Source organism: Perkinsus marinus (genome assembly GCF_000006405.1).
Source record: "Perkinsus marinus ATCC 50983 genomic scaffold scf_1104296960350, whole genome shotgun sequence".
Taxonomy (NCBI): domain Eukaryota; phylum Perkinsozoa; order Perkinsida; family Perkinsidae; genus Perkinsus; species Perkinsus marinus.
In genome coordinates this window covers 86,662-110,108 of record NW_003206190.1, presented here as the reverse complement: position 1 = coordinate 110,108, position 23,447 = coordinate 86,662, and the positions used below count along the sequence as shown (strand labels likewise).

The following is a 23,447-nucleotide window of genomic DNA, read 5'->3' as shown; positions in this document are numbered from 1 at the left end:
ATGAAGTTTCAGTAAAGGAGCACCTTGGCTACCCTCGTACTGCATGAACCGATGACGTTCATGCGTTACATGAAGGGTCTAGGGCCTCCATGGGGACCTGTGAGCTCTGGTTGTATGGATAGGTATTCTTCCACCTAGACTTGGGCATCGGTGGGGCTGAGAACCTTGTAGTGTCAGCAGCAGAGGGCCTACAACGGTAATAGAAGCAGCTGATAGGGTCAATGCAGTAGGCGATTCAGGTTGGGGCATAAGGTGGAGTTTTATACCTCCCATCACGACCCACAGCACTGTTTTCAATCTACTAGGGATGGGACGCTCAAAGTGACTGTCGCCGGAGACTGGCTGCCTCGTAAGTATCTTGAGGTTGCCTGTGGAAGATACGGAATAGGTCCAATTAGGCACCATATTCGGCCACTTCACTGTGGTGTGTGCTATCCTCCGCATGGTCTACCTCTGTCTCTACGCGTTCATATCAGGAGCCCGATTCGATGTAGCTATCAATGACCAGGTGAATGGACTGAATACAACCATGTGGTTGAGGCCACCTTCAGGTTTCCTTCATAAACCCTCTACTGCGCCTTATCGCGCCACGGGTCATCTTCTATTGCCATTTCCCTGACCAGCTACTGTGTGCTGATCGGACCCTTGCCTTGAAGCGGCTCTATAGGTAGTAGCCCTGTAGTGGATGCACACAGTATGATATTCAATCTCCCCATATGGGAGGGTGGGTTGTCGTTGTGGTTGAAGCTCGGTACTATGTAGTGATTTGGTAGTACTTGTATGAAAAAGAGCATGCCTAGAGAATGTTCCATGTCGCGCGCCACGAAATTGTATTGGATCGCCATCGAATAGGTATCCAGTGGACCGTATGGAGGAGTTAACCACAGGACTTGCGGACTGTATTGCCGTTAATAGTCAATTTACCAAGGAGACTACTAGGAGGACCTTCCCATCACTGAAAGGGAAGGAGCTCCGGGTAGTAGATGATGCAAGGGCTATTGAGGATGGTGATGGTAGGTGGTGTACCCCCCTGTGGACCTTACTGCTACCGATGCCTTCCTCGCTAATGGACCACGCATCCCACCTAAGGACGAGCTGGATCCAAGCATCGCGGCAGAGCTGGTCAAGAGCGGCTTCTATGTGTCTTTGAATAGGTAGTAGTAGTTGTTGTGAAGTGGAGGAAGTGTGGTATTCGGCCAGATACGAGCGTAAGAAGAATATTGCCTTGGCTATTGCGGCTTATAAGCTCTTTCTTGGGTCCTCTGATGCATCCGCCGTTGACGTCGATTCACTCCCACGTCTAGTAGTAGCTGGTGGTTACGACTCCCGGGTTCGAGAAAATGTCGAACACTATAGTGAACTGAAGGTGATACCATCTGAAAGTGTTGCTCTCTTTGACGGGTGTCTTTCAGGAGAAGGCTCGAGGGATGGGAAGGGAAGTCATCTTCCTACGTTCGGTTTCGGACGGTGTGAGGCTGTGGCTTCTGCGAAATGCCTTGGCCACTTTGTACACTCCCAGTAGGGAACACTTCGGTATAGTTCCATGTGAAAGCATGGCATTAGGTAGTCACTCTGGACCTTTTCTGTATCTTGTGTGGTCGACCTAAAGATACCTCAGGCACTCCTGTCATCGCTCCTCGTAGTGGTGGACCTCTGGAGAGTATCTGTGATGGCAAGACTGGCCGACTCTGCTGTGAAGGCCCGGCCGAGCCCTATGAATTCTGCAGAGCTATGAAAGAGTTCCAACATAAGGATGTAGTAAAAACTTCAATTCCCATTGAAGTTAGTTTGACGATCTTTTATGGTGATATTCATATTTTCGCTCATACTAGTATCATTGGAGTTTCGCCAGTTTTACGTGAAGTAGCGTAGAACACGATACTCGCGATATGAAGTAGTCGTGAAATCTATTTTTCACTAGTGTTTCTCGTATCACTGGCGAAACTCCGTTATAGGGGTGGTACTATGAGAGGGTATGCCCCCGTCCCCGTGTTGGCACTTTTCTAAAGCTAATGTCGTTGGAGTGTATGGTATCGTCACAGGCCAACAGAGGGAAGGTCTGTGAGGACTGGGTACGGCAGAAGTTCGGTCTAGAGCATTTCGCTGGAGAGTTGGACAAGGTGAATCAGTCTTTGGGGGTAGTGGGAAGAAGCTCATCGTCATTCGTAGATGGTCCGGGGTTGTCCTGTTGCTACTGAAGCTACTATCAATGCTAGTGATGGGAAATCTCGTAGTAAAAAAGCGAAGCGGAGCGGAGGGTATCCGAGGCGCCGATGATGATGGTGATTTAGTGATGATGATTTTCTGAAGTCGTTGGTGTTGCGTTGAGTGACCTGATGTGAAGGGCATGTCCGTGGCAGTTTTTGAATCTTACATTCCCTGAGCGGTGATATGGTGGTGTTATCGGCCGCCATAGTATCGGACCAGAAGGTCTTATTGGCCAGGCAGTTCGTTGACGTGGCAAGGCTCAGGATAGAGGGTGAGGAAGAGGGGCTGGGGGGAGGGGGATGGTCCCTGTACAGGTCTGCTGGGAGCGTTTATGAAGTTGGTAGAAAATCAGAAGTCCGATCACACCTACATCGAGACGGAGAATATTCGTTATGTTTATCAACCGATAGAGCAGCTCTATTTGGTAGGCAGCAACAGCAGCAGCTGAGTGGACGTATATGGGAGTTAGGTCCTTTTGACGAGCAGGGAGTCTAATATTCTCGAGGATCTTGGCACGCTGAAGCTACTCACGACGGTACTCGCTGCTTACTCTAGGTTGATCACAATCATTGTAGGTTGTCCCCGAGGTTGTTAAGACTAGTGTTTGTGAGGAAACTGTGTTGGACAACGCGTTCGATTTAGTGTTTGCCTTTGACGAGATCATTACGTTTGGGTAGGCGACTGTAGGTCGACGGGGGTGAGGTGATGCTGTTGCCTAGGTATCGAGAGGCTGTTACTCTATCCCAAATAAAGACCTATACCGAGATGGACTCCCATGAGGAGAGATTGGCTCAGATGATCGAACAGAGCAAAGTAAGACGGCTTGGTAGTTGGCCGGGCTGATGAGGGAGGGCTCATGTCAGATGAATGAGGCCAAGGAGGTGGCTAAGAAGAAGCAACTCGAGTTGGCTAGACTACGGGCCCAACAGGCCAAAGGTATTCACACTTGGGTGGTGACACTCTAGCAGTTGGTTGGTGATGGTTAGAGGAGAGGCTACGGGCTCGTATGATGCCCTCTGGGGCTGATGATTCCCCGACGGGCTTTGGGAGTGACAATGTCTTGGGTCCTTACGAAGAGGAGGGGGAGAGGGGTCCTCTAGGGGGCAGTAGTAGTCAGAGGTTTGAAGGTCGGAGTGGTCGTTGGAGCTCGGTCGGATCTTGGGCCCTTAGGTGGTGGCTTCACCAGTGCTGCTGTGGACATCCAACCATCTGGAGTTGATGACCGATATGATGGATCATTCCCGATGGCTGGTGGACCTAAGAAGTAGTAGTTGGTCTCGGTGATACACTTGGTAGATTGATGCCTTCAGGGGGTTGGTCCTGGGGCGCAAGAGGGGACAACAGGGAGGAGGACCTAATGGTAAGTCACCATCCTGGACAGGGCTCGTGGTCTGCTCATCGATTTAGCTATCTCCCCTACCCTTGGTGAGATGATGGCGATGACTGCCCGGCCAGGGGACCAAGGGCTAGAGTGAAACCATGATGGGCCATGATGGCGGCTGGGCTACTCTATTCAACACCGTATAGCAGTATAGTGTATTTTTTGGTCGCAGTAGTAGTAGAAGCGCCTTTTTTCCTAGGAGTCTTGTACCTGTGGAGTTGTTGGTGGTTGTAGTTCCAATTGGAGTTACTTGTTTTTTCTTCTACGACTAACATCCATCGTTAATGGTAGTTTTATCAGCAGCAGTGGTTTCCAAACAGAAGACACTTCTAGCTCGACAGTTCGTCGATATGCCTAGACTACGAATTGAAGGTTATTTTCTCCAATCGTGAATCGCTAGGCTCCGCTGAGTGGTCTGTATGTAGGTCTACTGGGAGCGTTTATGAAGTTGGTAGAAAATCAGAAGTCCGATCACACCTACATCGAGACGGAGAATATTCGTTATGTTTATCAACCCATAGAGCAGCTCTACTTGGTAATTAGAGTGGGGTTCACTGAGGGGTACGCTGCGGATCAGGTGCTTATCACGACGAAACAGTCGAACATCCTGGAGGATCTGGATACGCTCAAGCTGTTCACTAACGTAATGGTCAGAGGCGGTAGTGGGATGATGACCAGTGGTTGACCGCAGGTGGTGCAGGAAGTAGTGAAGACCTCAGTAACGGAGGATGCTGTTCTGGACAACATCTTCGATCTTGTCTTTGCGTTCGATGAGGTTGTCAGCTTTGGGTAGGCGACTGTAGGTCGACGGGGATGAGGTGATGCTGTTGCTTAGGTATCGAGAGGCTGTTACTCTATCCCAAATAAAGACCTATACCGAGATGGACTCCCATGAGGAGAGATTGGCCCAGATGATTGAACAGAGCAAAGTAAGACGGCTTGGTAGTTGGCCGGGCTGATGAGGGAGGGCTCATGTCAGATGAATGAGGCCAAAGAGGTGGCTAAGAAGAAGCAACTGGAGTTGGCTAGACTACGGGCCCAACAGGCTAAAGGTATTCACAATGTGTGTTCGTCGTGTCTAGTCGGACATGCTCCTTTTCAGAGGCGAGGCTCCGTAGTACTCGACAGGGTTATTCCACTGCTGAGTCCCTCACTGCCCCGAGTGGGTTTGGTAACGACACTGCTGTGGATGAATTCTCTTCCATCGGTGGTGATGATTTCGGTGTACCTCGGCCGGTTCAACAGCAACAGCAGCAGCAGCGATTCCAAGGTTACCGGCGGCCTCAGTTCGCATCGCTTGCATAGCGCGTCCCTCCCCAGGTGGTGGATTCACTTCAGCAGCGTCAGGGTCGGAGGGTTCACTGAATGATTACTATCAACAGCAGCAGCAACAGTCGTTCGCATCAGGAGCGCCTAAGAAGTAACTAGACCTTGTAGTTGTCGAGTTGCGTGGATTCTGTCATTTTCAGGGGTCTGGTCCTGGGCAGGAAGAGACGCCAAGCTCCGATAGGTGGTGACATTTATTCGCGTAGGGCCCGCTGAGTTCCCTCTGTGTTAGGTCAGTTGAGTGAAATGACGATGAACGATCAGCCCAACGATATGGGCGGCCTGGAGTAACTCAGACAAGTGGCGAGGGTGATGATGATTTACAACACTGTTGTTGTTATTGTCTTATTTGTGGTGATGATATTTCTATACTTGGTGGTTTTGGATTGTTGATTGAGGAGGTGCCGCATGGGTTCGGAATGTGTTGGGCGGCATCCTTTCTAGTGAGGGGGAGAAGCAATCTTTGGGAAACAACTACTTCCCTTGGGAAACATCGATGCTGATGCTGAAGTACATCCTATTTGGGGGGGTTTGTTCGAGTCGCTATTCTCCCCGAAAGGTAAGAACCGCCTTCGTTGTGAGCGAAGGGCAAGGATAGAGGAAACTCTTATGGGAGTTGCAACTGAATAGGGGAGCCAATAAGTTCCATTTGGGTGATGTGAACCCATGCCTGGTTCGCACAAGACAGTAACGTGAGTCAACAACTATACGAATAAGTCCGACATCACTGAACAACGACTTGAGTTGCTGTGGACTTCGATTCACTACCCTTCACTGCGTTATAGCGGTCTCGCTGGCGGTTACCAGACTGGGGTTCCCAGTTGATCCAACTGCGTAACGGCCCAATCTCCAGAATTCCACGGGCTGGAGTCTTTTGGAGATATCCAATCTTGTTCTTAATGTTCGAGCGAATGCCCCCTATATTTGTATCGTTCCGATAAGAAATTCGAAGCGCAAGTCACAATTAGGCTAGTTATTAGTGCATAAGAATTCCGTGAACCAAAACACTCACCTCACAGAAATCAAAATTAGACACTTTGGCCGAGTGGTTAAGGCGGCGGCCTGCTAAGCCGTTGGGCTATGCCCGCGGGAGTTCGAATCTCCCAGGTGTCGTATTTTGCACACCACAGTAACACTCAAGGTCACGGTAGCACAGGAATTGGAAAATATGCATCTCATTACATCACATCGAGCTAGTACACAGGCAAATAATGACAACGGTAAATCTATCACTACGAGTCAATCAACAGATAATCTGTGTTTTGAGGTTGTACAAACTTGAACGACACCCTCACAAGCTAACATGTATCGTAGCTACGGTAACCAATTCGTGGTATCGACGATGAAGTTTTACTTCATACACAGACCCTTTCTACAGCATTTCCAGGTCAAATTAATTTTTTACCGACAAATTTAATTCTTTACCTATTTGGTTAATGTTTTACCTTTTTAATTAACGTTTTACCCATGGCTTTAATGAAATACCAAGAAAATTAGTATTATACCCGGTTTATTTGAAAGTTTAGGAGTTTAATTTAATCAAGGCGCGCCCAATGATAATGTGGGCGTGCAGATTTAGCAATAGACTACCCTTGAAATAGCAAGGGATGTACTGAGACACTTTTGTGCTGAAGGAGGGAGAAATCGTACGGGGATTTACATAGGTAAAGCATAGAGGTAGTTGAACAAGTTGAGTTTTATGGTCATGCTGATCAGCGACTCTTCTCCCAGTTTCAAGTCATTTAAAATCGGCGACAAGCAAGGCAAGTGCAATACTAATATTACTGCCGAAGCAGCGGCACGACTCCTCGAGTTGTCATTGACTTTCACAACGTGCACGTGGTCATTGGGCGCGCCTTGATTAAATTAAACTCCTAAACTTTCAAATAAACCGGGTATAATATTAGTTTTCTTGGCATTTCATTAAAGCCATGGGTAAAACGTTAATTAAAAAGGTAAAACATTAACCAAATAGGTAAAAAATTAAATTTGTCGGTGAAAAATTGATTTGACCTGGAAATGCTGTGGATTGTGCCTACTGTCTCATCTGATCCCCTCTACCCTCAGACGTCGTTAAAATAAACACAACAATCCCAACATGTTCACGTTGGTTAAGCATTGACAGGTCGAATCTTCTGGTAATACACTGCAAGGCAGGAGCGGACGTACTTCTCGAATGCCTAACACAATAATACAGCAATGCGGCATCCAACCATTCCTCCCCCAAGCAACCTACTTTAACAGCAGCTACCGCCGTTGGAGCCAGTGCATCGGCCTCCACTTCCTTCTCGGCCGCTGCCCCGACGGCGACATCTCTCACCAGCATCACCACATCCTGCGAGTGGATGTCGATGACGAAGGTATCAGTAAAGACAGAGGACTGAGGCAAACGATTGATGATGCCTTGGGTTGTACGCCGCTACTACCTCCTCCTCGGACTGATCTGGATCCACCAGGATCTGCGTCCCACCGCGATGATAACGTTTACCCAATGCGGCAGCGAAAGCTGTACCTGCTCAAGATCAATGAGGCCCCATCGCATCAGGTGATCGAAAAATACCTCTGAGAGGAATCGAACCCGCGTCCAAGAGGGCAAGGATCGCCGCGTTAAAGATAGTCGACAGAAGCGATCCATCATTGTTCATCACTTCCACCTGAGACCCGCAGTCCTCTAAGCTCATCGAGAGGGCCCCTTACCGCTACAGTGACCATGGTATTGCCGGGTAGGAGATGTGCATCGATGATAGTGTTAATGAACTTCGTGAGTTGGTACTCAACACTCTTATCCTCAGCAGTTGGCATGCCAGAGGCTCTTCGCACGGTCACATCCAGCGGGTACCCAGGCGTGCTCACCCCCAACGGGAATCTGATCAATTCCCCTACACCATTGCTGCTTGGACACCCCCCCCCCCGACTATACCTATTTTCCACTGGCCCGTTGACACCCACCAGAACCTCAGTGTCACCAAAGCCCAGGCGTGCACTGCCGTCCTTCTGAGGCAACAGTCCAAGCTCAAGCGTAGGAGGGCGCATCATTGAACCTATACAGCGACTTGGCAGAAACCCCGGATGGATGATCGACTCACATTCCCTCCCATCTATCCGTGCCTGATGATAGATGAACTCTGGCGCTGCTACCTCGGCCTTGTTCGGGTTGACCTCGTCCACTGCAGAGGACATGACGACAGAGGAAGGAACTCCCAAGGGCATGCACCGACGAGCACTCGGGAACCCAACAAGGCCAGGGGCACACAGAAACTCGGTTGAGGCTACTACTGCGAAGCTTTTAAAACTGCATCATGACCGCGCGCCATGAAATCACATACAGGTTTATCCGTCTCCTCTCCCCCCTCCCCACTACGGCACCTCCTGTAACTGACAGAGCGTAACCTTCCCCCAGATGGGTACTCTTCCCTCCTACATCCTCTGCAGGTCATCATAACCGCCAACATGTCGCCCTCGGATATATATGTTTGGTACTGTCCTCATACCCGTCCTGTTGATGAGCTCTCTTGCTAGTACGGGAGAGCTGTCGAAATAGCACGACGATTTCCACCCAAGTGATGAATGCTTATTACTCATGAAGACTATAGTAACTACAGGGGACCATGAGCTCTTCTGTGAGGAACCTCTTGGCCTTAATACACCATCCACAAGCTGGTGTCGAGAATATAACGCACTCCCTGACCGTGACGACCTGATGAAGGGCCCCTCGACAGTGAGAGGGCCTCACCCTTACCTCGTCCAAGGTGGCCCCTTTCAAATGCTTCACTTCGCCATCAGTATCAGAGGGGAAGAGGGACATAGGGGACAGGGGTGCTGACACCTTACGACGCGGTAAAGGGGATATCCTCAACCATAGGGCGACTATATGCAGGAGAAAGAGTTATGAATCTCGACAACCCTAGGGGAGAATACGATAGGACCCGGGATTGAACCCAGCCGCTACTAACCCAACAAGGAGCGCATAGATCAACACCATCAGGCCAACACCCATGTTAGAGCATCCTTTCCGAGCCAATGACAGCCCCACTGGACGGAGGGGCGACCCTACGGAGGGAGTCCAAACCCGAGGGGAATATTAGATTCTCCGGAGCAGGCATGCTTCGTATCTGCCAAGACACAACTAGCCCTACCCTTTGTGTACCCTACTACCGCGAGGGGCCTCCTACTACGACTCCTAACGTGGCCCTGGTGGATGAGGGAGCTCTGGCCTGCAGCCGTACTACTACTGCACCCACTTCCATCGTCGGGGTTCCTGATCAAAGCACTGCATAGTGATAGTGGGCGTAGCCGGGACACACCTGTCAAAGGCGATAGCACTAGACTGCCTGTCGAACAGAACAGTGTACTCTCTGAATATGGGAATGCCTAGTATCTGATCCCACGACCATCACCATCCGAACTGCCGGCACCAGTACCATCATCTCCGTCAGATGGTCCTCGGTCTGAAGGTACGAGGGGAAGTCCTTCACGGTCCCTTGAGACACCGGGGATGCCATAAAAGCTGGCAGGCCTACACAAGGAGTTCAGTGAAGGCCTCTGTCCCCCTCGGACTACATAGGGTGACGTTGGGGTTAGCAGAGCTCTTGATACGCTGGAGGTCGCCGGCCAGCATCAGACTCTGGCCGAAGGACTCGTAGAGGGACAGGTCGTGGGCTTGGATCTTCATCACGTACGACTCGGGTGTGATCACCAAGGGCTCCTTCGAGTCCCCAAGGGCGATCCTACAGCGTCACGCGCCACGAAATTACCCCTCGGGCAACATGGTCACCCCTACTGTATATCAGGGAGGTCTTGTACATTAGAGCAGTCCAACTTGAGGTCCCCGAGGCTCTTGAAGATCTCCTTCACCCTCGGCACCGGTAACGCGAAGAGGGATGTCCCTGATGGGAGGGCGGCTTCGTCTCCTCCAACACGGACGAAGGGGCATCATACCACTATCGACTAGGGCCGCACAGGGCGACTGGTCACAGAAGGAGGTCAGGACCTTGCCGCCGCCTCCCTTGGTAGAGTCCACTACCTAGAGGCAAGGACTATCCGACCAGCTCCATAAGGAAGGGGGGGGCCTACCTGGACGCTCTTGATGCCGATGGTCCAATGCCTTACACCAATGACAGGGGTATTGATCGGAAACTTCCGACTGCGGGGGATGGAGGCCCCCCACCAGAGCATGCCTGACACCACTTCCTCATAGGCCCCCAAGGACCACTACCCTACTACCCTTGTCATCAGTAGTGAGGTCCTCGAACTTGGTAGGGTGATCAGTCGACAAGGATACGGCCTTAGGAGTGCTACGAAGACCACGAGAGGCCACCAGCTCGGGCAGGACCAACTTCTTAGCCTGTACCAAAGCATGGAGCCAGCGACAACTAGGTGGCCGCCTACCCGAGACCCTCTAGGGAGGCATATGGCGAACTTGTCAGTGAACAATTCCGAGGCGCCCTCCCCTGGGGCTAAGGTGGAGACACCAGTGACAGCTGATACGCCCTCTGTAGCATTCAACTGCTTTAGAGCCTACAACGATAATGATGACAACAGTAAGATCCTGTAGCGAGCAAAGTACTATGAGGCTACTTAAGGCGGCCACCACTAGACATGGGAGAGGAGCTTTACTACCTCATCAGGGCTCACGTCCTCCCCAGCCTTGTACCCCATACCCAGTATACCCTGGAAGCCCTTACCATCACCCCAACTAAAAGGAAGGAGGCACATTACTAAACTTAGGAGCTTGCAATAGTAGTACATCCTGAGGAGACCCTCATCGAGGGCAAAGATTTGCCATAGAGGAAAGAGGACTTTAGGAGACCCTTTACCGACAAAGGAAGCATCGTAAGGGGCCTCCATAGGCGTGCCCCTGGAGTGTGCCGTTACATTCCCTTCGTCGTCTTCATTAACCTGCTCCAACACCGTGTGAGCTTACTACTACTACTACTACTACTACTACTACTACTACTACTACTACTACTACTACTACTAGTACCAGTTCCGCCTTGTCAAAGCCCAGCCGACACCTAGCCGTGCCACTACCGAAAACCACGTCTTTGATAACATCCCCATCAGGGAACTTATGGGTACCGGACCTGAGTCCCGCCCAGCCTATACTAACCCCTCAATTGGGCGTTCCTACTCTTTGGAGTTGTATGCCATACGGCATAGTCCAAGGCCTTCTGAGCATGCCCCTTGATCAATGAGGTAGAGGTCGAAAGAGCCACTGTCGGGGATCACTTTAATGACCTTCTCCCCAACCTGAGGCCCCACCACTCCCCTTGGGGCATGGTCATCACTATTACCTTCACGGTGACAGTGAGGAAGGAGTCACCGTTGTCCTGAATAACCTGAGAGCCCCCAAAGGAGCCATCGAATGCCGTTGTCACTATGGAGGTAATAGCCGATAGAGTGAAGAAGAGCATTGATACGAGTTATGGTAGTAATAGCTGCGATATGGGGTAGCAGTTGATAACACAACCTAGGATGGGACTCAGCAGGGGAGTGCAGTGTCAATGATTTGGTACATGCGTGCATGGGGGGCCTACTGGGGGCCGTTGGGCCTCATGGGTATGGTAGACTGTCGAGTGAGCTTACCAGAGTTCATCATACCTGACCCCTCGATGAGGCGTTTGGCACTGGATTCGACGGAATAGGATGTACTGGACTTGGGGGCGGACAGATTACCCTAAGAAGAGACAATGTGCCTCAACCGGACCTATTTTGTATCTTGTTCGCTGCAACCTAAGATACCCACCTCAGATTCAGTCTTCGACTCCGGGCGCCCTCCTATTTGTTTACGATTGCCTACTACTTCTGCAGGCAGCTGTTGTGTGACCGTCCCCTTCATCGAGACATTAACCTTAGGGGCCTCCCCCTGACCCCCCGAATGCCGTCGTTTTAACACTGGGGTCACGGGCTTCACAGATCTACGACTCGCCCTACTAGCCGCGGTCACCACAGTAGTTACAGTCCTCAGTGAAGGCCCTCCCTCAACCTGAACTGTTTTGCGACCACCACCCGAGCTGGTGGCCGAATCCTTCCCCGCTTCAATGGTAGAGTTATCGGCCTCAGTAGTCTGGGCAGGGTCGACCCCGGATGGGGAAAGAGCGTCCATAATGTAACAACAGAGACTCAGACACGTATAGGCATCAACTACTACTACGACGATGAGGCAACGGTGGCGCCGCTGGGGGGGAATGTATTTAGCGCGCGCCCACAACCACTCGCCGCTCGAAAATTGTGTTCACTGGAATCTTGATCGCTAGCTGGTGGTGCCATTGGAGGAACTAGGCAGATGGAACTTGGTAGAGAAAGCCTTTGAGTGTTATTGAGATTGTACGGGACAAATCTGGAAGGGAAGTAGTCTTCGTCACATTGGAGCCGATCAGTGCAGTCCTCATTAGCATCAGAGGCCGCATACACTCGACATAGCATTCCCAGTGAGGCCCAACCATAGTAATTACTTGATCAGTCATAAGAAGCTTTGGGTCCTCCTCCCACGAGTGGGCAGCCGAGCAAAGATGATTAGGACAGTGACTGCTTACACAATGTACCCATGGACCAACGGCCCGGTTATTCCTCCCTAGCAACGCTGTCCTCCGTTACTACGGTGGTCAACCCCTTTCATCACAGGAGACTCGTCGATAGTGATTTACTATATATGCCTGAGCCCGACAGTGAACCATCGTCCCCCATATGCGTGGTCCCTCTGCATAGTGCAGCCACCACTGACCCGTCCTCCTCCAACCTAGGTAGGTCCTCTGCCCCTCTACGCTGTCCAGTGCCCTCGCAGACCTCCTCAACTCCCTCCATTGCATTCGATGTGGAGAGGTCGTTACCGGTGAGCCCCTCCCATGGGATGCCTATAGGGCACACATCCAGAAATGGACAGGTAGGGCCTCTTCTCTAAACCTGTCAAGCTGATGCTATCAGTACCATCGGCCGACACCGCTCCATCGGGCGAGTCGCCACCTATCGTGGTCATACCCAATGGCCTTGGTCTGAGGAGGCCGGTGAGTCTGAGATTATTAGTTCGGGAGATGTCCACAGGGTCAACTACATGTGTTGGTTAAAATATGAGAATTTTGAGGAAATTTGGGGAAACCTTTTTTCGGTTTTTGTACACTTCTACCCGAATTCGAGGGAAAAAATTTGAGCTCAGCTGAGGAAAGCAAAAATATATTCCCACACTGATAGGAGGAGTGTACTTTGCATTAGGTGGTGTCGATGAGAAAATGCAACCTCCGGCCCAAGACCTCTATAGACGCCTTGGGTGCCGCGACGCCCTTCCGCAGAGGAATTGTCAAGGGCTTCAGCACGGCCGATGCTGTGTGTGGCCAGTGCAATGCAGTGAATGGATGGTAGCGTGTGGAGGGGGTCATAGGAGGTCTCCACTGGGGTGGTCAGGTACCTAAGACGCTCGAGCGCTGATGAGGTAGATAAGCTGAGTTTCGACAAGTGGAATACGGTACTGCCGGCCGAACCAGACAGGGGCCGCAAGAAGCTCAATGAGGCTGAACAGTCGAATAGGTTGGGCTCCTTGGCCCTCTTCGCTGACGAGATCGTGCACCCTTCTGGGGAGGGTCTAATTGCTAGGGAGGAGTTGGAGGTGGACCGCCCTGAGGGGTACTGGTCGGCTTACTTCACTACTGAGCTCAGCCCGGTGGGGCTGGAGGATGTCGAGGAATACTCTATGGGGCGGGTCCAACCGGCGGACCTACGTCGACTACAGAAAGCGGCTGCTATGAGGGTGTTTGAGATGAAGAAGAGGAGGGAGGAGGCGTTGGCCTTCTCACTTCAGGGGGGCCAATCTGAAGGCGGTTCACCAAAATCCGGGGAGGTCGTGGAAGATCTTCGTGTTGAGGAACCACGTATTGAAGGACCCAGGAGGGTCTCGGCGCCCGCCCCCGAGGTCATCATTCCCAAACCCCCACCTAAGGCCGAGCTGAGTCCACAGCGATCGAGGACCTTGGCTGAAGGGAGTCTTCTTGTGGTGCCACCTTCTGGGGAGGCTGGAGGGGCAGAGGCGAGTGGTGATGGTAATCCCAAGAGGAGGTTTAGTAGACAGTTCACAATACCAAGAATTTACATGACTTCAAGAGGAGTAATAGAAGCTAGGACTTGTAATAGTGGTAGATCGCCTCATCCTAAAAGTGGGAAGAAAAAGACTATTAGTACTACGCAAACGGGCAGCATGAGAGCCCCTCGGGGCTCGGCTGTGGGGCGTGCGATAGGGTTACCAACACTGGCTGAGACCTGTCATATGTTGAACAATAGTGAGAGGGGATGGAGGCCTCAGCCTACAGAGGGCCCCACGTTACAGCGTAAGGCCTTGAAGCCCATTTGCCATGTGGTGGCGGGTCGCCGTCAGAGTGCATCAGGAAACAAGACTCTTTCTGGTGCTATTAATTCAGCCTTACCATCCGACCTGACGGTCTTGGCCCCACCGGGAAACTCTCGAGCTGAGCACATTTGGAGTACCCCACCGGGCTCGAGGGGCTCCGTGACGGCTGCTAGGGCGTCTCGGCTCATTGGAAGTGGAATTGGGTCTAGGCTGATGGGTGGGGGAGGGCTGCCGAGGCCCAGCGCGTTAGAAGCGGTGTTGGGGGCCAAGATGGAGGAACGTAGGCGCTCCCTTATGATGGCCGCTGCAGCTGTGCTGAAGGATAAGGACAATCCTAATGGGAGTCGACGATGGAGTACGGTGATGGTTCGGCCTGAGATGGCAGGGACTCAGGAGAAGGATAGGAGGGCTAGTCAGTGAGGGTAGATGTATGCCCCGATTTAAGAGAAGTGTGGTAAGCTACTATCAGCATGACGATGTTGTTCGTAACCTATAATGACCTTGTCGCTGTAATTAGTTGTTGTGTAGTAGTGGGCGGGAGTTTCGATGGAGAGTTGTTGATGTTGCTCTCGGGGTACTCGGATGCGGACTCCTCCTCCTCGTCGTCGGGCTCTGAGGTAGACCCTATCCCTGGTAGACGGCGGAGCGGTACTAGTAGTAGTAGCAACAGCTCTGGGGAAGAGGACAACGAGGATAAGTCTGCGGTAAGGCCATATGGGTGGGAGGTGGTGATTCAGTGACTGAGTCAGGCGGCGGAAGAGGACGTTAAAAGGCCCGAAGGGGCCGATGATGGCAGTGGACTACCTTCCTTTGACTCGGTCTTTGAGGCGGTGGGGGAGGAAGACCTCACTTATAAGAAGTTCCACGCGGCTAAGTCACGGTGGGTACTTTAGACTACAATGTAGGGGAGGACGATTGTTTAGGGAGATCGCGGCTTTTGATTTGGCCAAGGAGCGGGAGGAAGCTCGGAAGAGGGCTGAGGCGCAGAAGAGGATTGAAGAGAGTCAACAGGTCACTGATGGGGGCAAGGTGGAAGGGGACGAGCCAAGGGAAGGTGGGGGATGCTCCTGTGGGGGGGTTACCGGTATAGTCGGTCTCAGAATCGGCGAGGCCAACCTTCAGCAGTATGTCCAAACGGGAGAGGCAAGATTCCCAGAGGTATTCTAGTAAAGACAGAACACGGTTGAAGAGGTTTAAGGGGCAGAGTGGTAGGGCGGCTCGAGAGGTGTGTGTGGTGACTATGATGAGTGTCTCAGGTGAGGACCATGCTGGCCGATCTTGGAAGCCTGAGCTGTGGATGAAGATGCGCAACGACTATGATTGAGAATATCTCCTTTAGTGTTACTGTTGTTGTGTTGATCAGTAGTGGTCGCCACTTTGAACATCACCCGAGGCTGAGTTGGCAAGTATTGTTGAGAGACCTCTTGTTGGGCTTTGACATCTCATAAGAAGACTCCTTTTTCCCCCACAAGCCTTAAAGCCCTCAAGGGCAGAACGAAAGGCAATAAGACTTCCTTCGGGAGTTGGCTGACCTCGAGTAGTAGTGATATCGCGACCAGGGCAAGTTACCCTCTCCAATGCTGCATTGGCAATGCAACTGTCGTGCTATCACCGAGATGGAGGTCTTAGTATGCAGACGTCGATGCTGATTCAATAACTATTTCCCTGAATACAGGCGTCGTAATTTTCTCAAGGAGTACTTCGGAGCCACGCTATTGGAGACATCGCACGAAACAGTACAATTCCATAGGTCTCCGTCTCCGTGCCCCTTAACATCATCATTTCCATCTTTAGCCTTGTAGAGCTTCCTACTCAACCTTGGTGTCCATCTCTATTATGACCACCATACTCCTCCCCTATCTATTCTATGCGATGTTGCCGATAGCGATCGGTCTGGAACTTCGCACGCTGAAGGGCTTCAACGGAAAGCGGCGAATTAAAAAACACCCGTTGGAGTTCCGTCTGGCAAAATCTGCGGAGGAAAAACAGACACCTAAGGAGTACAAAGATTCAAGAGTCTACGTAGCGATAGAAAACCGCTTTCTGTCCCAAAAGGTGAGGAGCACATATTGGGATCCTCCTATGTTGCTTTGCAGGTCATCGCTGGATCTGTGGAATTCGGAGTTGTTCAAACTGATTATCATGGTGACTGGGTATACATCAATAAGGTCTCCGCTCGGGGAGAGTACAAAAAGGTTCTATTAGAGACCGAGATTCTCGATCGACTCATTCAATACGTAAGAGTAGCCTTCAGCGGCCATTGTTCATCTAACGTGTAGATCCATAAGACAGACCCCGGGGCTGTCGCTGTTTGGGCGCGACTTCCGGTCCCAATTGACGCCTCTGAGAAAAATGTTTATCTCGAGGCAGGCTTCGAGGACAGAGGTGAACCGAAACCCTAGCCTCTGATGACGATGTCCCCAGTGCAGGTGTGGTCGACTCTGCTCATAATCTCGTCTACGTCTTACCACGACCGACTGCAGAAGTTCTACCCATTATAGCCGACGGACGACTCGAGTACTTGCTCAACAACTTGTTGAATGCTGGTGCTGCCAATAAGGGCTCTTCCAACTGGCAGAAGCGTTCGTGATTGACGACTGGTGATGATGATGATAAGTTCTGGATCCTCGTATGAGTTTAACATGTCCTTTTCAGGTGTATTCTCGAAGATACGCAGCAACAATCTACCTTGCAAGCCCTTCACTGTCATAGCTGATCTTTATATATCAATCACTGATGCCCTGTTGTTGTCCTTGTTTAACCATGCTGTGCTGTTGTGCTCCTCTCCCTTCTGCGTTATTAATAGTGGACAGACAACAGGAAACTCCGACTCGTCTTCTGTTTAGTAGAGAGGACGCGGACAATTACACCCGTCCCCTCCACGCATGGGCCAGGGATGACATTAGGTCCTTAAGCTCACGAGGGCATCGTTGAGAGGAGGGTTTTGATACTCGCCTTCTCCTCATGAAGTCAATGCACTACCTAAACCGACTATACACTACCACCAATACACATTAATTTTGGGGGAATCAGTTCAAGTGAGATGAAGTCTTCAACTTCAAGAGGTTAGGGCTATATAGTGCATGTGAAACGAGATTATGGCCGGCCAGAGAACTCCCTTCCCTAGCGGTTACAAACTCCAATACAACAACCCACTGACTTCCAACTCAACTAGGTCTGTGGCAATGCCATAGGGCTAAGAGGTAGTGACCCAGTGACTGAGTAAGGCGGCGGAAGAGGACGTTAAAAGGCCCGAAGGGGCCGATGATGGCAGTGGACTGCCTTCCTTTGACTCGGTCTTTGAGGCGGTGGGGGAGGAAGACCTCACTTACAAGAAGTTCCACGCGGCTAAGTCACGGTGGGTACTTTAGACTACAACGTAGTGGAGGACGACTGTTCAGGGAGATCGCGGCTTTTGAATTGGCTATGGTGCTCTCGCGACGATGGTAACGGTTTCCAATACTACTGTCGTGTTATTACCGCGATGTAGCATCCTGTAGCATGCGAAGGTCAATGCTGATCATTAAATATCATTTTCTGGCCTGAATACAGGGGTCGGAACATTTCCAAGAGGCCCTTCGGAGCAACGCTGTTGGAGACAATGCACGAAGAAGTACATTTCCACAGTTCGAAGTCTCCGCTTTTGAGCCCTCCAACATCATCATCATCAATTCCATCCAACGATCCCCTTCAGCTCCGTAGTGTCCAATATGACCACTATACTCTTCCCATATCTACTCTGTATAGTAAACCCGATAGTGATCGGTCTGGAGCTCCGCACGCTGGTGAACGTCAACGGGAAAATACGTATCAAGCAGCGGCCCTTGACTGACTCCCTTGAGTTCCGCCCAGCTCATATTCTGGACAAAATACGGGCAGTGAAGGACTACACAGGCTCAGGGCTTTTCGTAGCGGTAGACACCCCTCATCCGTCCCAAAAAGTGAGGATCACATGGCGTGACCAGCAAATGTTGCGACCTCCATTGTAGGCTATTGCCGGGTCTGCAGAGTTTGGGGTGGTCCAAACTGAGCACTATGGTGACTGGGTATACATCAATAACGTGTTCGCACATGAAGAGTATAAAAACGTTGGAGTAGAGGCCGCGATTCTCAGGCGACTAGTTGAATACGTGAGGGATGTCTACAGCGGCAATGTCTCATCTGATGCACAGATCCATAAGGAAGACCCCGGGATAGTCGCTGTTTGGGCGCGACATTTTCCGGATGACTTCGAGGAGGAGGATGCTTATACCCAGGCCGGGTTCGAGGACCGAGGTAAGTCAAAACCCCCGCCTCTGATGACAGTGCCCCCATTGCAGGAGCGGTTGGCCCTGTTCATAATCTCGTCTACGCCTTCCCACGACCAACTCCTGAACGAGCCTCTAGGAGCAAGGGAGGTCTACCCATAATATCCGACAAAAGACTCGAGTCTCTCTTCAACGAATTGGTGAAGACTGGTGTTGTCGATGAGGTCTATTCGAACTGGCAGAGTATCCAGTGATCTACAGCTGGTCATGAATAGCGTTGGATCCTTGTACGACATCATCTTATCCTCTTTAGGTTAACCGCTCTCATCCGAGTGCTAGTCACAAGCATACCCTCGAAAATACGCCTTTGATGGGTTCATTCTGGCACCAGCCTTGCACGCCCTTCACTCTCGTAGACGATTTATATAACAATCACTGATGCCCTGTTGTTGTTCTTGTTTAACCATGCTATGCTGCTGTGCTCCTCTCCCTTCTGCGTTATTAATAATGGACAAACAACAGGAAACTCCGACTTGTCTTCTGTTTAGTAGAGAGGACGCGGACAATTACACCCGTCCCCTCCACGCACGGGCCAGGGATGACATTAGGTCCTTATGTGCATCCGTAGTGCTAACGAGGGCCCCGTCAGGAGGAGGGGTGGGTGTTCGCCTTCTTCTCATAGACTCAATACACTAGCTAAGCCGACTACTATACGGCATCGAAGGATTTCAGAAGGATCACTTCTAGGCTGTTGAAGTCTTTAACTCCAAAAGCGCCTATTCATCAGGTTAGGTCTATGTGCTGCCGGTAGAACGAACTCCCTTTCACAACGGTTGCGATTTCCAATACATCAGCCCACTGACTTTCAACACAACCGTATAGTGCATAGCAGTGTTAACATGGCAAGTACTAGTGCACAGTAGTGTTGGTGGTGAAGGTCGAAACTAATTACTAGTTCTACATTATAGTGCATCTACAGCATGCTGCCGTTGACGGAGCTCTCCTATTCCTATCATCTCGATCATCCAGCGCCCCTCGGAGTTGTGCGATCTCCGTCTGAACTCCAAGCCCGATCACCACACAGTCCACTGCCCCTCCCCCTACCTCCATGTCCTCCGTCATCCGTCGTTGGCTATCGTCGGTCTCCTCATCCACGAGAGAGGGAGTGTCGATACCCTCAATGTTGTGCGCTAGTTCCTTCACCTCCTGCCTCATCTTTTCAGTACGCTCCAGACGATACCTCTGACCATGGTCGTACTTGATGATCCTTTCCACAAGGACCCCACCTCCCGTTCGTGCTGCTCTCTGGCCCTCCTCTCCTCCAACTCCTTCTCAGACCGCTCACGCTCCCTTTCCATAGCTCGTTCTCGCTCCATCATCACCTTCATCAAAGGACTTGATCAATCGAGTTAGGATAGTCCACACTACCGCTCGCTGAGCAGCCGCCTCCTGTTGTCTGCGCGTGAGGTCCAGAAGTCCCTTCTCCTGCTTCGGCGTCATCCATTTCGTATAGGTCTCCATCACCACAGTGGTAGGGCCTGGGCACCCCTACACAGCCTTCTGCCCCTCATTCTCACCTCTGGCATCCTTTTGATAAGCCTCTCGCAACTTGGAAAGGTCCTTCGTAAATTCGGCGATACCCTCCTCCAGACTGTATGCTGACAGAACCCCCGCCCTATCCATCCTCCTCCCCAATCACCGCTCTACCTTCGACTTCATCATAAGCATCTAATCGATGTGCTATTGGCTGCCATAGAGTCTTCAACAGTCTTGTACAGTCTTCTCGAGCCATCACCTCATTGCTGTTGATGACCTACCCAGGGCATAATACCGGCAGAGCTGGTCACAGTTGATTACTTCTTTATCTACATCATCCATGAGGTCCTTCAACTGCTCTTTATATTGAGCTACGACCTTCTTCTCCCCCAAAGACTCCTTTTTGAATCTGCTGTACACCTGTCAACATACATGTTGTCGTGTATACAATGCCAAGCCCATCTCTACTTCTAGCCGTATTGCCTTAATGCTGGCAGTGAGTTTGGCCTCTAAGATCGGCAGAGTCGGCTTCACACGGTCTCTCACCAACGTTCGGTATTCATTCGAGCACTCCCCCAGCACCTACTACTACTACTCGTGCCCACAGGCGGCCATCAGGACCCCGCGTACCCTCTCCCCCTCTTGAGCCTGCAACGCCTGCCACACCGAGCCCACCTTGGGTATCTACAAGGGCGACTCTCGGCTACTGGGGGATGTAGGGACACACCACCTCTTTGCTGTTGATTGAGTGGACGTACTGATCTAGTAGCCTCGCAAACATTATGCCAGTCACGGGCACGTTGTTGATAGTTTTCGGCGCGCAATCTCGGAAAACTTTTGTCTTCAAAAGTTCAACCTGGGAAGGAGCCGAGGAGGCCGAGAGGAAGCCAGATTGCCGACTTGATCTCGGAACTCCTTCCTGAGCTGCGAATACGGTACGGTGTCTAAGGCCTGGAGCTTCTCCTCGTCGATTACTGGTGTGACCAGTGCTATGCAGTCGCGATGGGTGAACAGGCTGAGAGTCATACCACAATCCCTCTACATCAGTCTTAAACCATGCCAAGCGAACTACAATACTATATAGACACCCTTTGAGATGTACCCAGACTAAGGATGAGGTCGATTCCGCGGGCAGTATCGAACCCATGGTCTTCCGAATGGCAGGACAGAACTATAACGGCTAGACCAGTACTTTTAACGTACTTGCAAAGTTTCTCTCGGCAGTCGCGACTTTCTTGGCTGCGGTACGCCGCCACACTACTCTTGTCCGATAGAGCAATTTCGAGGTATCTGAGCCATAGCGCTCCACAATAGACATGAAGGAGGTGCGATACTCCTGCGCGCTGATCGGGCGATGGTTCTGGTCTTCAAGGGCCAAGACGAAATCACGTAACTAGGTGAAGTCGTAATACTACACTACAGAAATGCTCCTTACCACCCACAGGAAGTGCGGGGCTGTTGTGAGCACTGAGGAGAAGGAAGGACGGCCTCACACGACTGCCTTTCAAGAGGATTACCTTCGTCTTGCTGTGCATTCTGTATATGTTGTGCTAGAGAGGTGACCACCGACAGTGTCTGTATGGCACTCTCATCGATCACGCCCTGAGTTGGCATCATAGGGGGAGGTGGTGTGGAAGATGCCGAAGTTACTTTACTATTGTATATAAAGTAACCACTCAAGAGGGTACCAAGGGCGAAGAGTATTGAGTCGTGATCTCTATCATGTTCAACGTTGCCGGACCCCTCACAGTCGAGCAGTACATATACAGGGCCTAGAGGGAAGGGTGTGCTCCCCCACCACCTATGCTACTGAACTACCCTTATCATTGCTAATACTACTCGCCCACATCCAAATCCCACTAGTGCCTGAGGAGTTCCGATGAGCCCCCTCCACACTGTCCATCGTTACAGGCGTTGACAGTAGCGCCCACAGTGAAGGCAGGACTGTCGGCACCTCCGAGCTCCTCAGAGTGAGGGTGGTGATGGCTCAATAGGTTGAGCAAGTAGGATTTACCCGTACCTACTAGAAGTCGTCGGTGGGGCTAGGAATAGCAGTAGTAGTATTACGGTAGAGGCCACATACCACTACTACGGCTACAGGCCTGTTGCCAATACTATTGATGAAGTAGTCCTTAGCCTTCGAGCACACAGTAACCTGAGGCACCCTTTACCCTACACCCACTACTACTATTGCAGTACCCTTTCCCTGCCATCTTCCTGTTCAACACTGAGCAACTGCATCGGCTCGCCCTCCTTATGCCAGGCTGGTCGGGAAGGGCCAGACACTGGGGATGCGTCTACTACTACTGTTACGTCTGATGAATGCGAGGAGAGTGAGTCTATGTCCATCGCAACTGCCAGTCTAATGCTCCACTACCAACACTAGACAACAACGAGTGGAAACGTCACTGCAACAGTCAAGGTCCATCAGGTGCAAGGTCTTCTATGTCGGTCACGGTGATCCTTGGGGTGCTGTCGGATGCCCAATCACTGTCCGGTTGTAGGAACAACATACAGTGACAGTGCCCTTTCGTCCTGGAGGAGAAGATGGATATTTTACGGTAGGGACGGTAGCACAAACCTCATAGGCACACAAGGGCAATTCCAATAGGCTCGCTTCACTTCAGCTTCCTTGTCATCGTAGTCCCGGCACGGACAGAGAGGTGCCCCTAGCTCCACTTTATGCTGACAACAAGAGTCATCAACATCGATGGTGACACGAGTGTGACACCACCTTTGCTAGACCTTTGATTACTCGGGCGGTGACCCTTCGGTCTCGGCAGAATTTAGTCCCTGTTCGTTGAGCATATTTCTCGGAGAACCTAGCCATAACCCTTCGAGCTTCAGCCTTCTTCTTAGGAGGTGCTCCTGAGCCTCTTGCTACGGCTCTCCTTCTTATCAAGGCACGAAGGATAAGTGCAGTAGAGCCCAGCACACTACAGCCCTTCACTGTAGTGGTGACGAAGCTGACGACTGTTCTGTTCAGCCAGGGGGATGGGCTTGGACTGATACTAGAAGGCGTCTCTACTAGAGGGTATAGGAATCTTGGGACTATGATGAATGATAGGAAGATGCAGATTGCGATGAACAGGAGACCAACGAGGGCCGGTCGTGTTGAATGATTCATGTGGGCATAGGATCACTCCTAAACTGTTGAGGACCATGGTGAGGTCTATCATGATGCAATAGCGCGACTATCCCCACGGCGGCTGGCCCTGAATCCAGCACTAAATACCTTACACTGGCACTATGTACCTGCAACTGCATGAATTGTACAGGATTTCTTGCAATTGCACGAGTAGTCAGACCGCAGAGGAAGAAGCTCTACGGCTAATTAGCATGATCAACTGACTTCATGTACGCGTGTGTGCTGCTCCATAAGGACGTGTGAGCACTTTAGTATGGTTTTGTTTCA

At 51.2% G+C, this 23,447-nt stretch overlaps 10 protein-coding genes and 1 non-coding gene across 11 annotated transcripts in view; 6 read left to right on the top strand and 5 right to left on the bottom strand.

Annotated features, from left to right (window-relative positions):
- Positions 1 to 60: 60 nt before the first annotated feature.
- On the top strand, positions 61 to 3,683 carry Pmar_PMAR013250 (Alpha-1,3-mannosyltransferase ALG2, putative; the record flags this gene model as incomplete). Its single annotated transcript, XM_002772862.1, has 22 exons — positions 61 to 99; positions 123 to 196; positions 240 to 349; positions 399 to 508; positions 552 to 667; positions 853 to 1,013; positions 1,118 to 1,154; positions 1,201 to 1,366; positions 1,413 to 1,563; positions 1,619 to 1,755; positions 2,043 to 2,120; positions 2,170 to 2,215; positions 2,417 to 2,479; positions 2,523 to 2,632; positions 2,678 to 2,743; positions 2,784 to 2,881; positions 2,928 to 3,021; positions 3,072 to 3,144; positions 3,195 to 3,314; positions 3,379 to 3,472; positions 3,519 to 3,568; positions 3,616 to 3,683. The coding sequence occupies 22 exons, from the start codon at positions 61 to 63 to the stop codon at positions 3,681 to 3,683; spliced, it is 2,061 nt and encodes a 686-aa protein (XP_002772908.1).
- A 190-nt stretch (positions 3,684 to 3,873) lies between these two features.
- Positions 3,874 to 5,206, top strand: Pmar_PMAR013249 (coatomer complex delta chain, putative; the record flags this gene model as incomplete). Its single annotated transcript, XM_002772861.1, has 10 exons — positions 3,874 to 3,961; positions 4,015 to 4,124; positions 4,167 to 4,238; positions 4,290 to 4,378; positions 4,425 to 4,518; positions 4,569 to 4,641; positions 4,692 to 4,859; positions 4,910 to 5,009; positions 5,059 to 5,099; positions 5,148 to 5,206. 10 exons carry the CDS (start codon positions 3,874 to 3,876, stop codon positions 5,204 to 5,206), a joined length of 894 nt encoding a protein of 297 aa, XP_002772907.1.
- Positions 5,207 to 5,946: 740 nt separating this feature from the next.
- Positions 5,947 to 6,028, top strand: Pmar_PMAR013248. The gene has a single exon. It is a non-coding gene; the product is annotated as a tRNA-Ser (tRNA).
- Positions 6,029 to 7,026: 998 nt separating this feature from the next.
- On the bottom strand, positions 7,027 to 8,095 carry Pmar_PMAR013247 (Exosome complex exonuclease RRP46, putative; the record flags this gene model as incomplete). Its single annotated transcript, XM_002772860.1, has 7 exons — positions 7,027 to 7,095; positions 7,152 to 7,295; positions 7,342 to 7,427; positions 7,476 to 7,569; positions 7,613 to 7,781; positions 7,836 to 7,956; positions 8,002 to 8,095. 7 exons carry the CDS (start codon positions 8,093 to 8,095, stop codon positions 7,027 to 7,029), a joined length of 777 nt encoding a protein of 258 aa, XP_002772906.1.
- A 394-nt stretch (positions 8,096 to 8,489) lies between these two features.
- On the bottom strand, positions 8,490 to 8,720 carry Pmar_PMAR013246 (hypothetical protein; the record flags this gene model as incomplete). Its single annotated transcript, XM_002772859.1, has 2 exons — positions 8,490 to 8,612; positions 8,655 to 8,720. The coding sequence occupies 2 exons, from the start codon at positions 8,718 to 8,720 to the stop codon at positions 8,490 to 8,492; spliced, it is 189 nt and encodes a 62-aa protein (XP_002772905.1).
- Positions 8,721 to 8,913: 193 nt separating this feature from the next.
- On the bottom strand, positions 8,914 to 11,328 carry Pmar_PMAR013245 (conserved hypothetical protein; the record flags this gene model as incomplete). Its single annotated transcript, XM_002772858.1, has 15 exons — positions 8,914 to 9,027; positions 9,071 to 9,173; positions 9,220 to 9,293; positions 9,337 to 9,431; positions 9,476 to 9,642; positions 9,696 to 9,801; positions 9,854 to 9,938; positions 9,989 to 10,092; positions 10,139 to 10,259; positions 10,304 to 10,432; positions 10,535 to 10,610; positions 10,662 to 10,813; positions 10,899 to 10,998; positions 11,046 to 11,164; positions 11,209 to 11,328. The coding sequence occupies 15 exons, from the start codon at positions 11,326 to 11,328 to the stop codon at positions 8,914 to 8,916; spliced, it is 1,665 nt and encodes a 554-aa protein (XP_002772904.1).
- Positions 11,329 to 11,447: 119 nt separating this feature from the next.
- Pmar_PMAR013244 (hypothetical protein) lies at positions 11,448 to 12,020 on the bottom strand (the record flags this gene model as incomplete). Its single annotated transcript, XM_002772857.1, has 2 exons — positions 11,448 to 11,591; positions 11,661 to 12,020. 2 exons carry the CDS (start codon positions 12,018 to 12,020, stop codon positions 11,448 to 11,450), a joined length of 504 nt encoding a protein of 167 aa, XP_002772903.1.
- An 808-nt stretch (positions 12,021 to 12,828) lies between these two features.
- Positions 12,829 to 15,573, top strand: Pmar_PMAR013243 (hypothetical protein; the record flags this gene model as incomplete). Its single annotated transcript, XM_002772856.1, has 8 exons — positions 12,829 to 12,918; positions 13,124 to 13,266; positions 13,313 to 14,665; positions 14,920 to 14,953; positions 14,999 to 15,129; positions 15,173 to 15,303; positions 15,350 to 15,457; positions 15,506 to 15,573. The coding sequence occupies 8 exons, from the start codon at positions 12,829 to 12,831 to the stop codon at positions 15,571 to 15,573; spliced, it is 2,058 nt and encodes a 685-aa protein (XP_002772902.1).
- Positions 15,574 to 16,085: 512 nt separating this feature from the next.
- On the top strand, positions 16,086 to 16,839 carry Pmar_PMAR013242 (hypothetical protein; the record flags this gene model as incomplete). The annotated part of the gene is made up of 4 exons (XM_002772855.1): positions 16,086 to 16,304; positions 16,346 to 16,486; positions 16,529 to 16,634; positions 16,679 to 16,839. The coding sequence occupies 4 exons, from the start codon at positions 16,086 to 16,088 to the stop codon at positions 16,837 to 16,839; spliced, it is 627 nt and encodes a 208-aa protein (XP_002772901.1).
- A 1,120-nt stretch (positions 16,840 to 17,959) lies between these two features.
- On the top strand, positions 17,960 to 18,750 carry Pmar_PMAR013241 (hypothetical protein; the record flags this gene model as incomplete). The annotated part of the gene is made up of 3 exons (XM_002772854.1): positions 17,960 to 18,190; positions 18,239 to 18,524; positions 18,569 to 18,750. 3 exons carry the CDS (start codon positions 17,960 to 17,962, stop codon positions 18,748 to 18,750), a joined length of 699 nt encoding a protein of 232 aa, XP_002772900.1.
- A 703-nt stretch (positions 18,751 to 19,453) lies between these two features.
- Pmar_PMAR013240 (Guanylate-binding protein, putative) overlaps positions 19,454 to 23,447 on the bottom strand; it is a gene marked incomplete at both ends in the record, with an annotated part of 4,750 nt that continues 756 nt past the window's right edge. Inside the window, 18 exons of the mRNA XM_002772853.1 lie at positions 19,454 to 19,552; positions 19,601 to 19,738; positions 19,783 to 19,878; positions 19,925 to 20,034; positions 20,074 to 20,154; positions 20,204 to 20,309; positions 20,354 to 20,452; positions 20,663 to 20,716; positions 20,763 to 20,888; positions 20,933 to 21,021; positions 21,236 to 21,322; positions 21,550 to 21,634; positions 21,683 to 21,804; positions 21,851 to 21,898; positions 21,942 to 22,052; positions 22,100 to 22,187; positions 22,655 to 22,717; positions 22,767 to 22,854. Of these exons, the coding sequence (XP_002772899.1) occupies positions 19,454 to 19,552; positions 19,601 to 19,738; positions 19,783 to 19,878; positions 19,925 to 20,034; positions 20,074 to 20,154; positions 20,204 to 20,309; positions 20,354 to 20,452; positions 20,663 to 20,716; positions 20,763 to 20,888; positions 20,933 to 21,021; positions 21,236 to 21,322; positions 21,550 to 21,634; positions 21,683 to 21,804; positions 21,851 to 21,898; positions 21,942 to 22,052; positions 22,100 to 22,187; positions 22,655 to 22,717; positions 22,767 to 22,854 (1,690 nt within the window). The remainder of the gene's footprint in view (positions 19,553 to 19,600; positions 19,739 to 19,782; positions 19,879 to 19,924; positions 20,035 to 20,073; positions 20,155 to 20,203; positions 20,310 to 20,353; positions 20,453 to 20,662; positions 20,717 to 20,762; positions 20,889 to 20,932; positions 21,022 to 21,235; positions 21,323 to 21,549; positions 21,635 to 21,682; positions 21,805 to 21,850; positions 21,899 to 21,941; positions 22,053 to 22,099; positions 22,188 to 22,654; positions 22,718 to 22,766; positions 22,855 to 23,447) is intronic.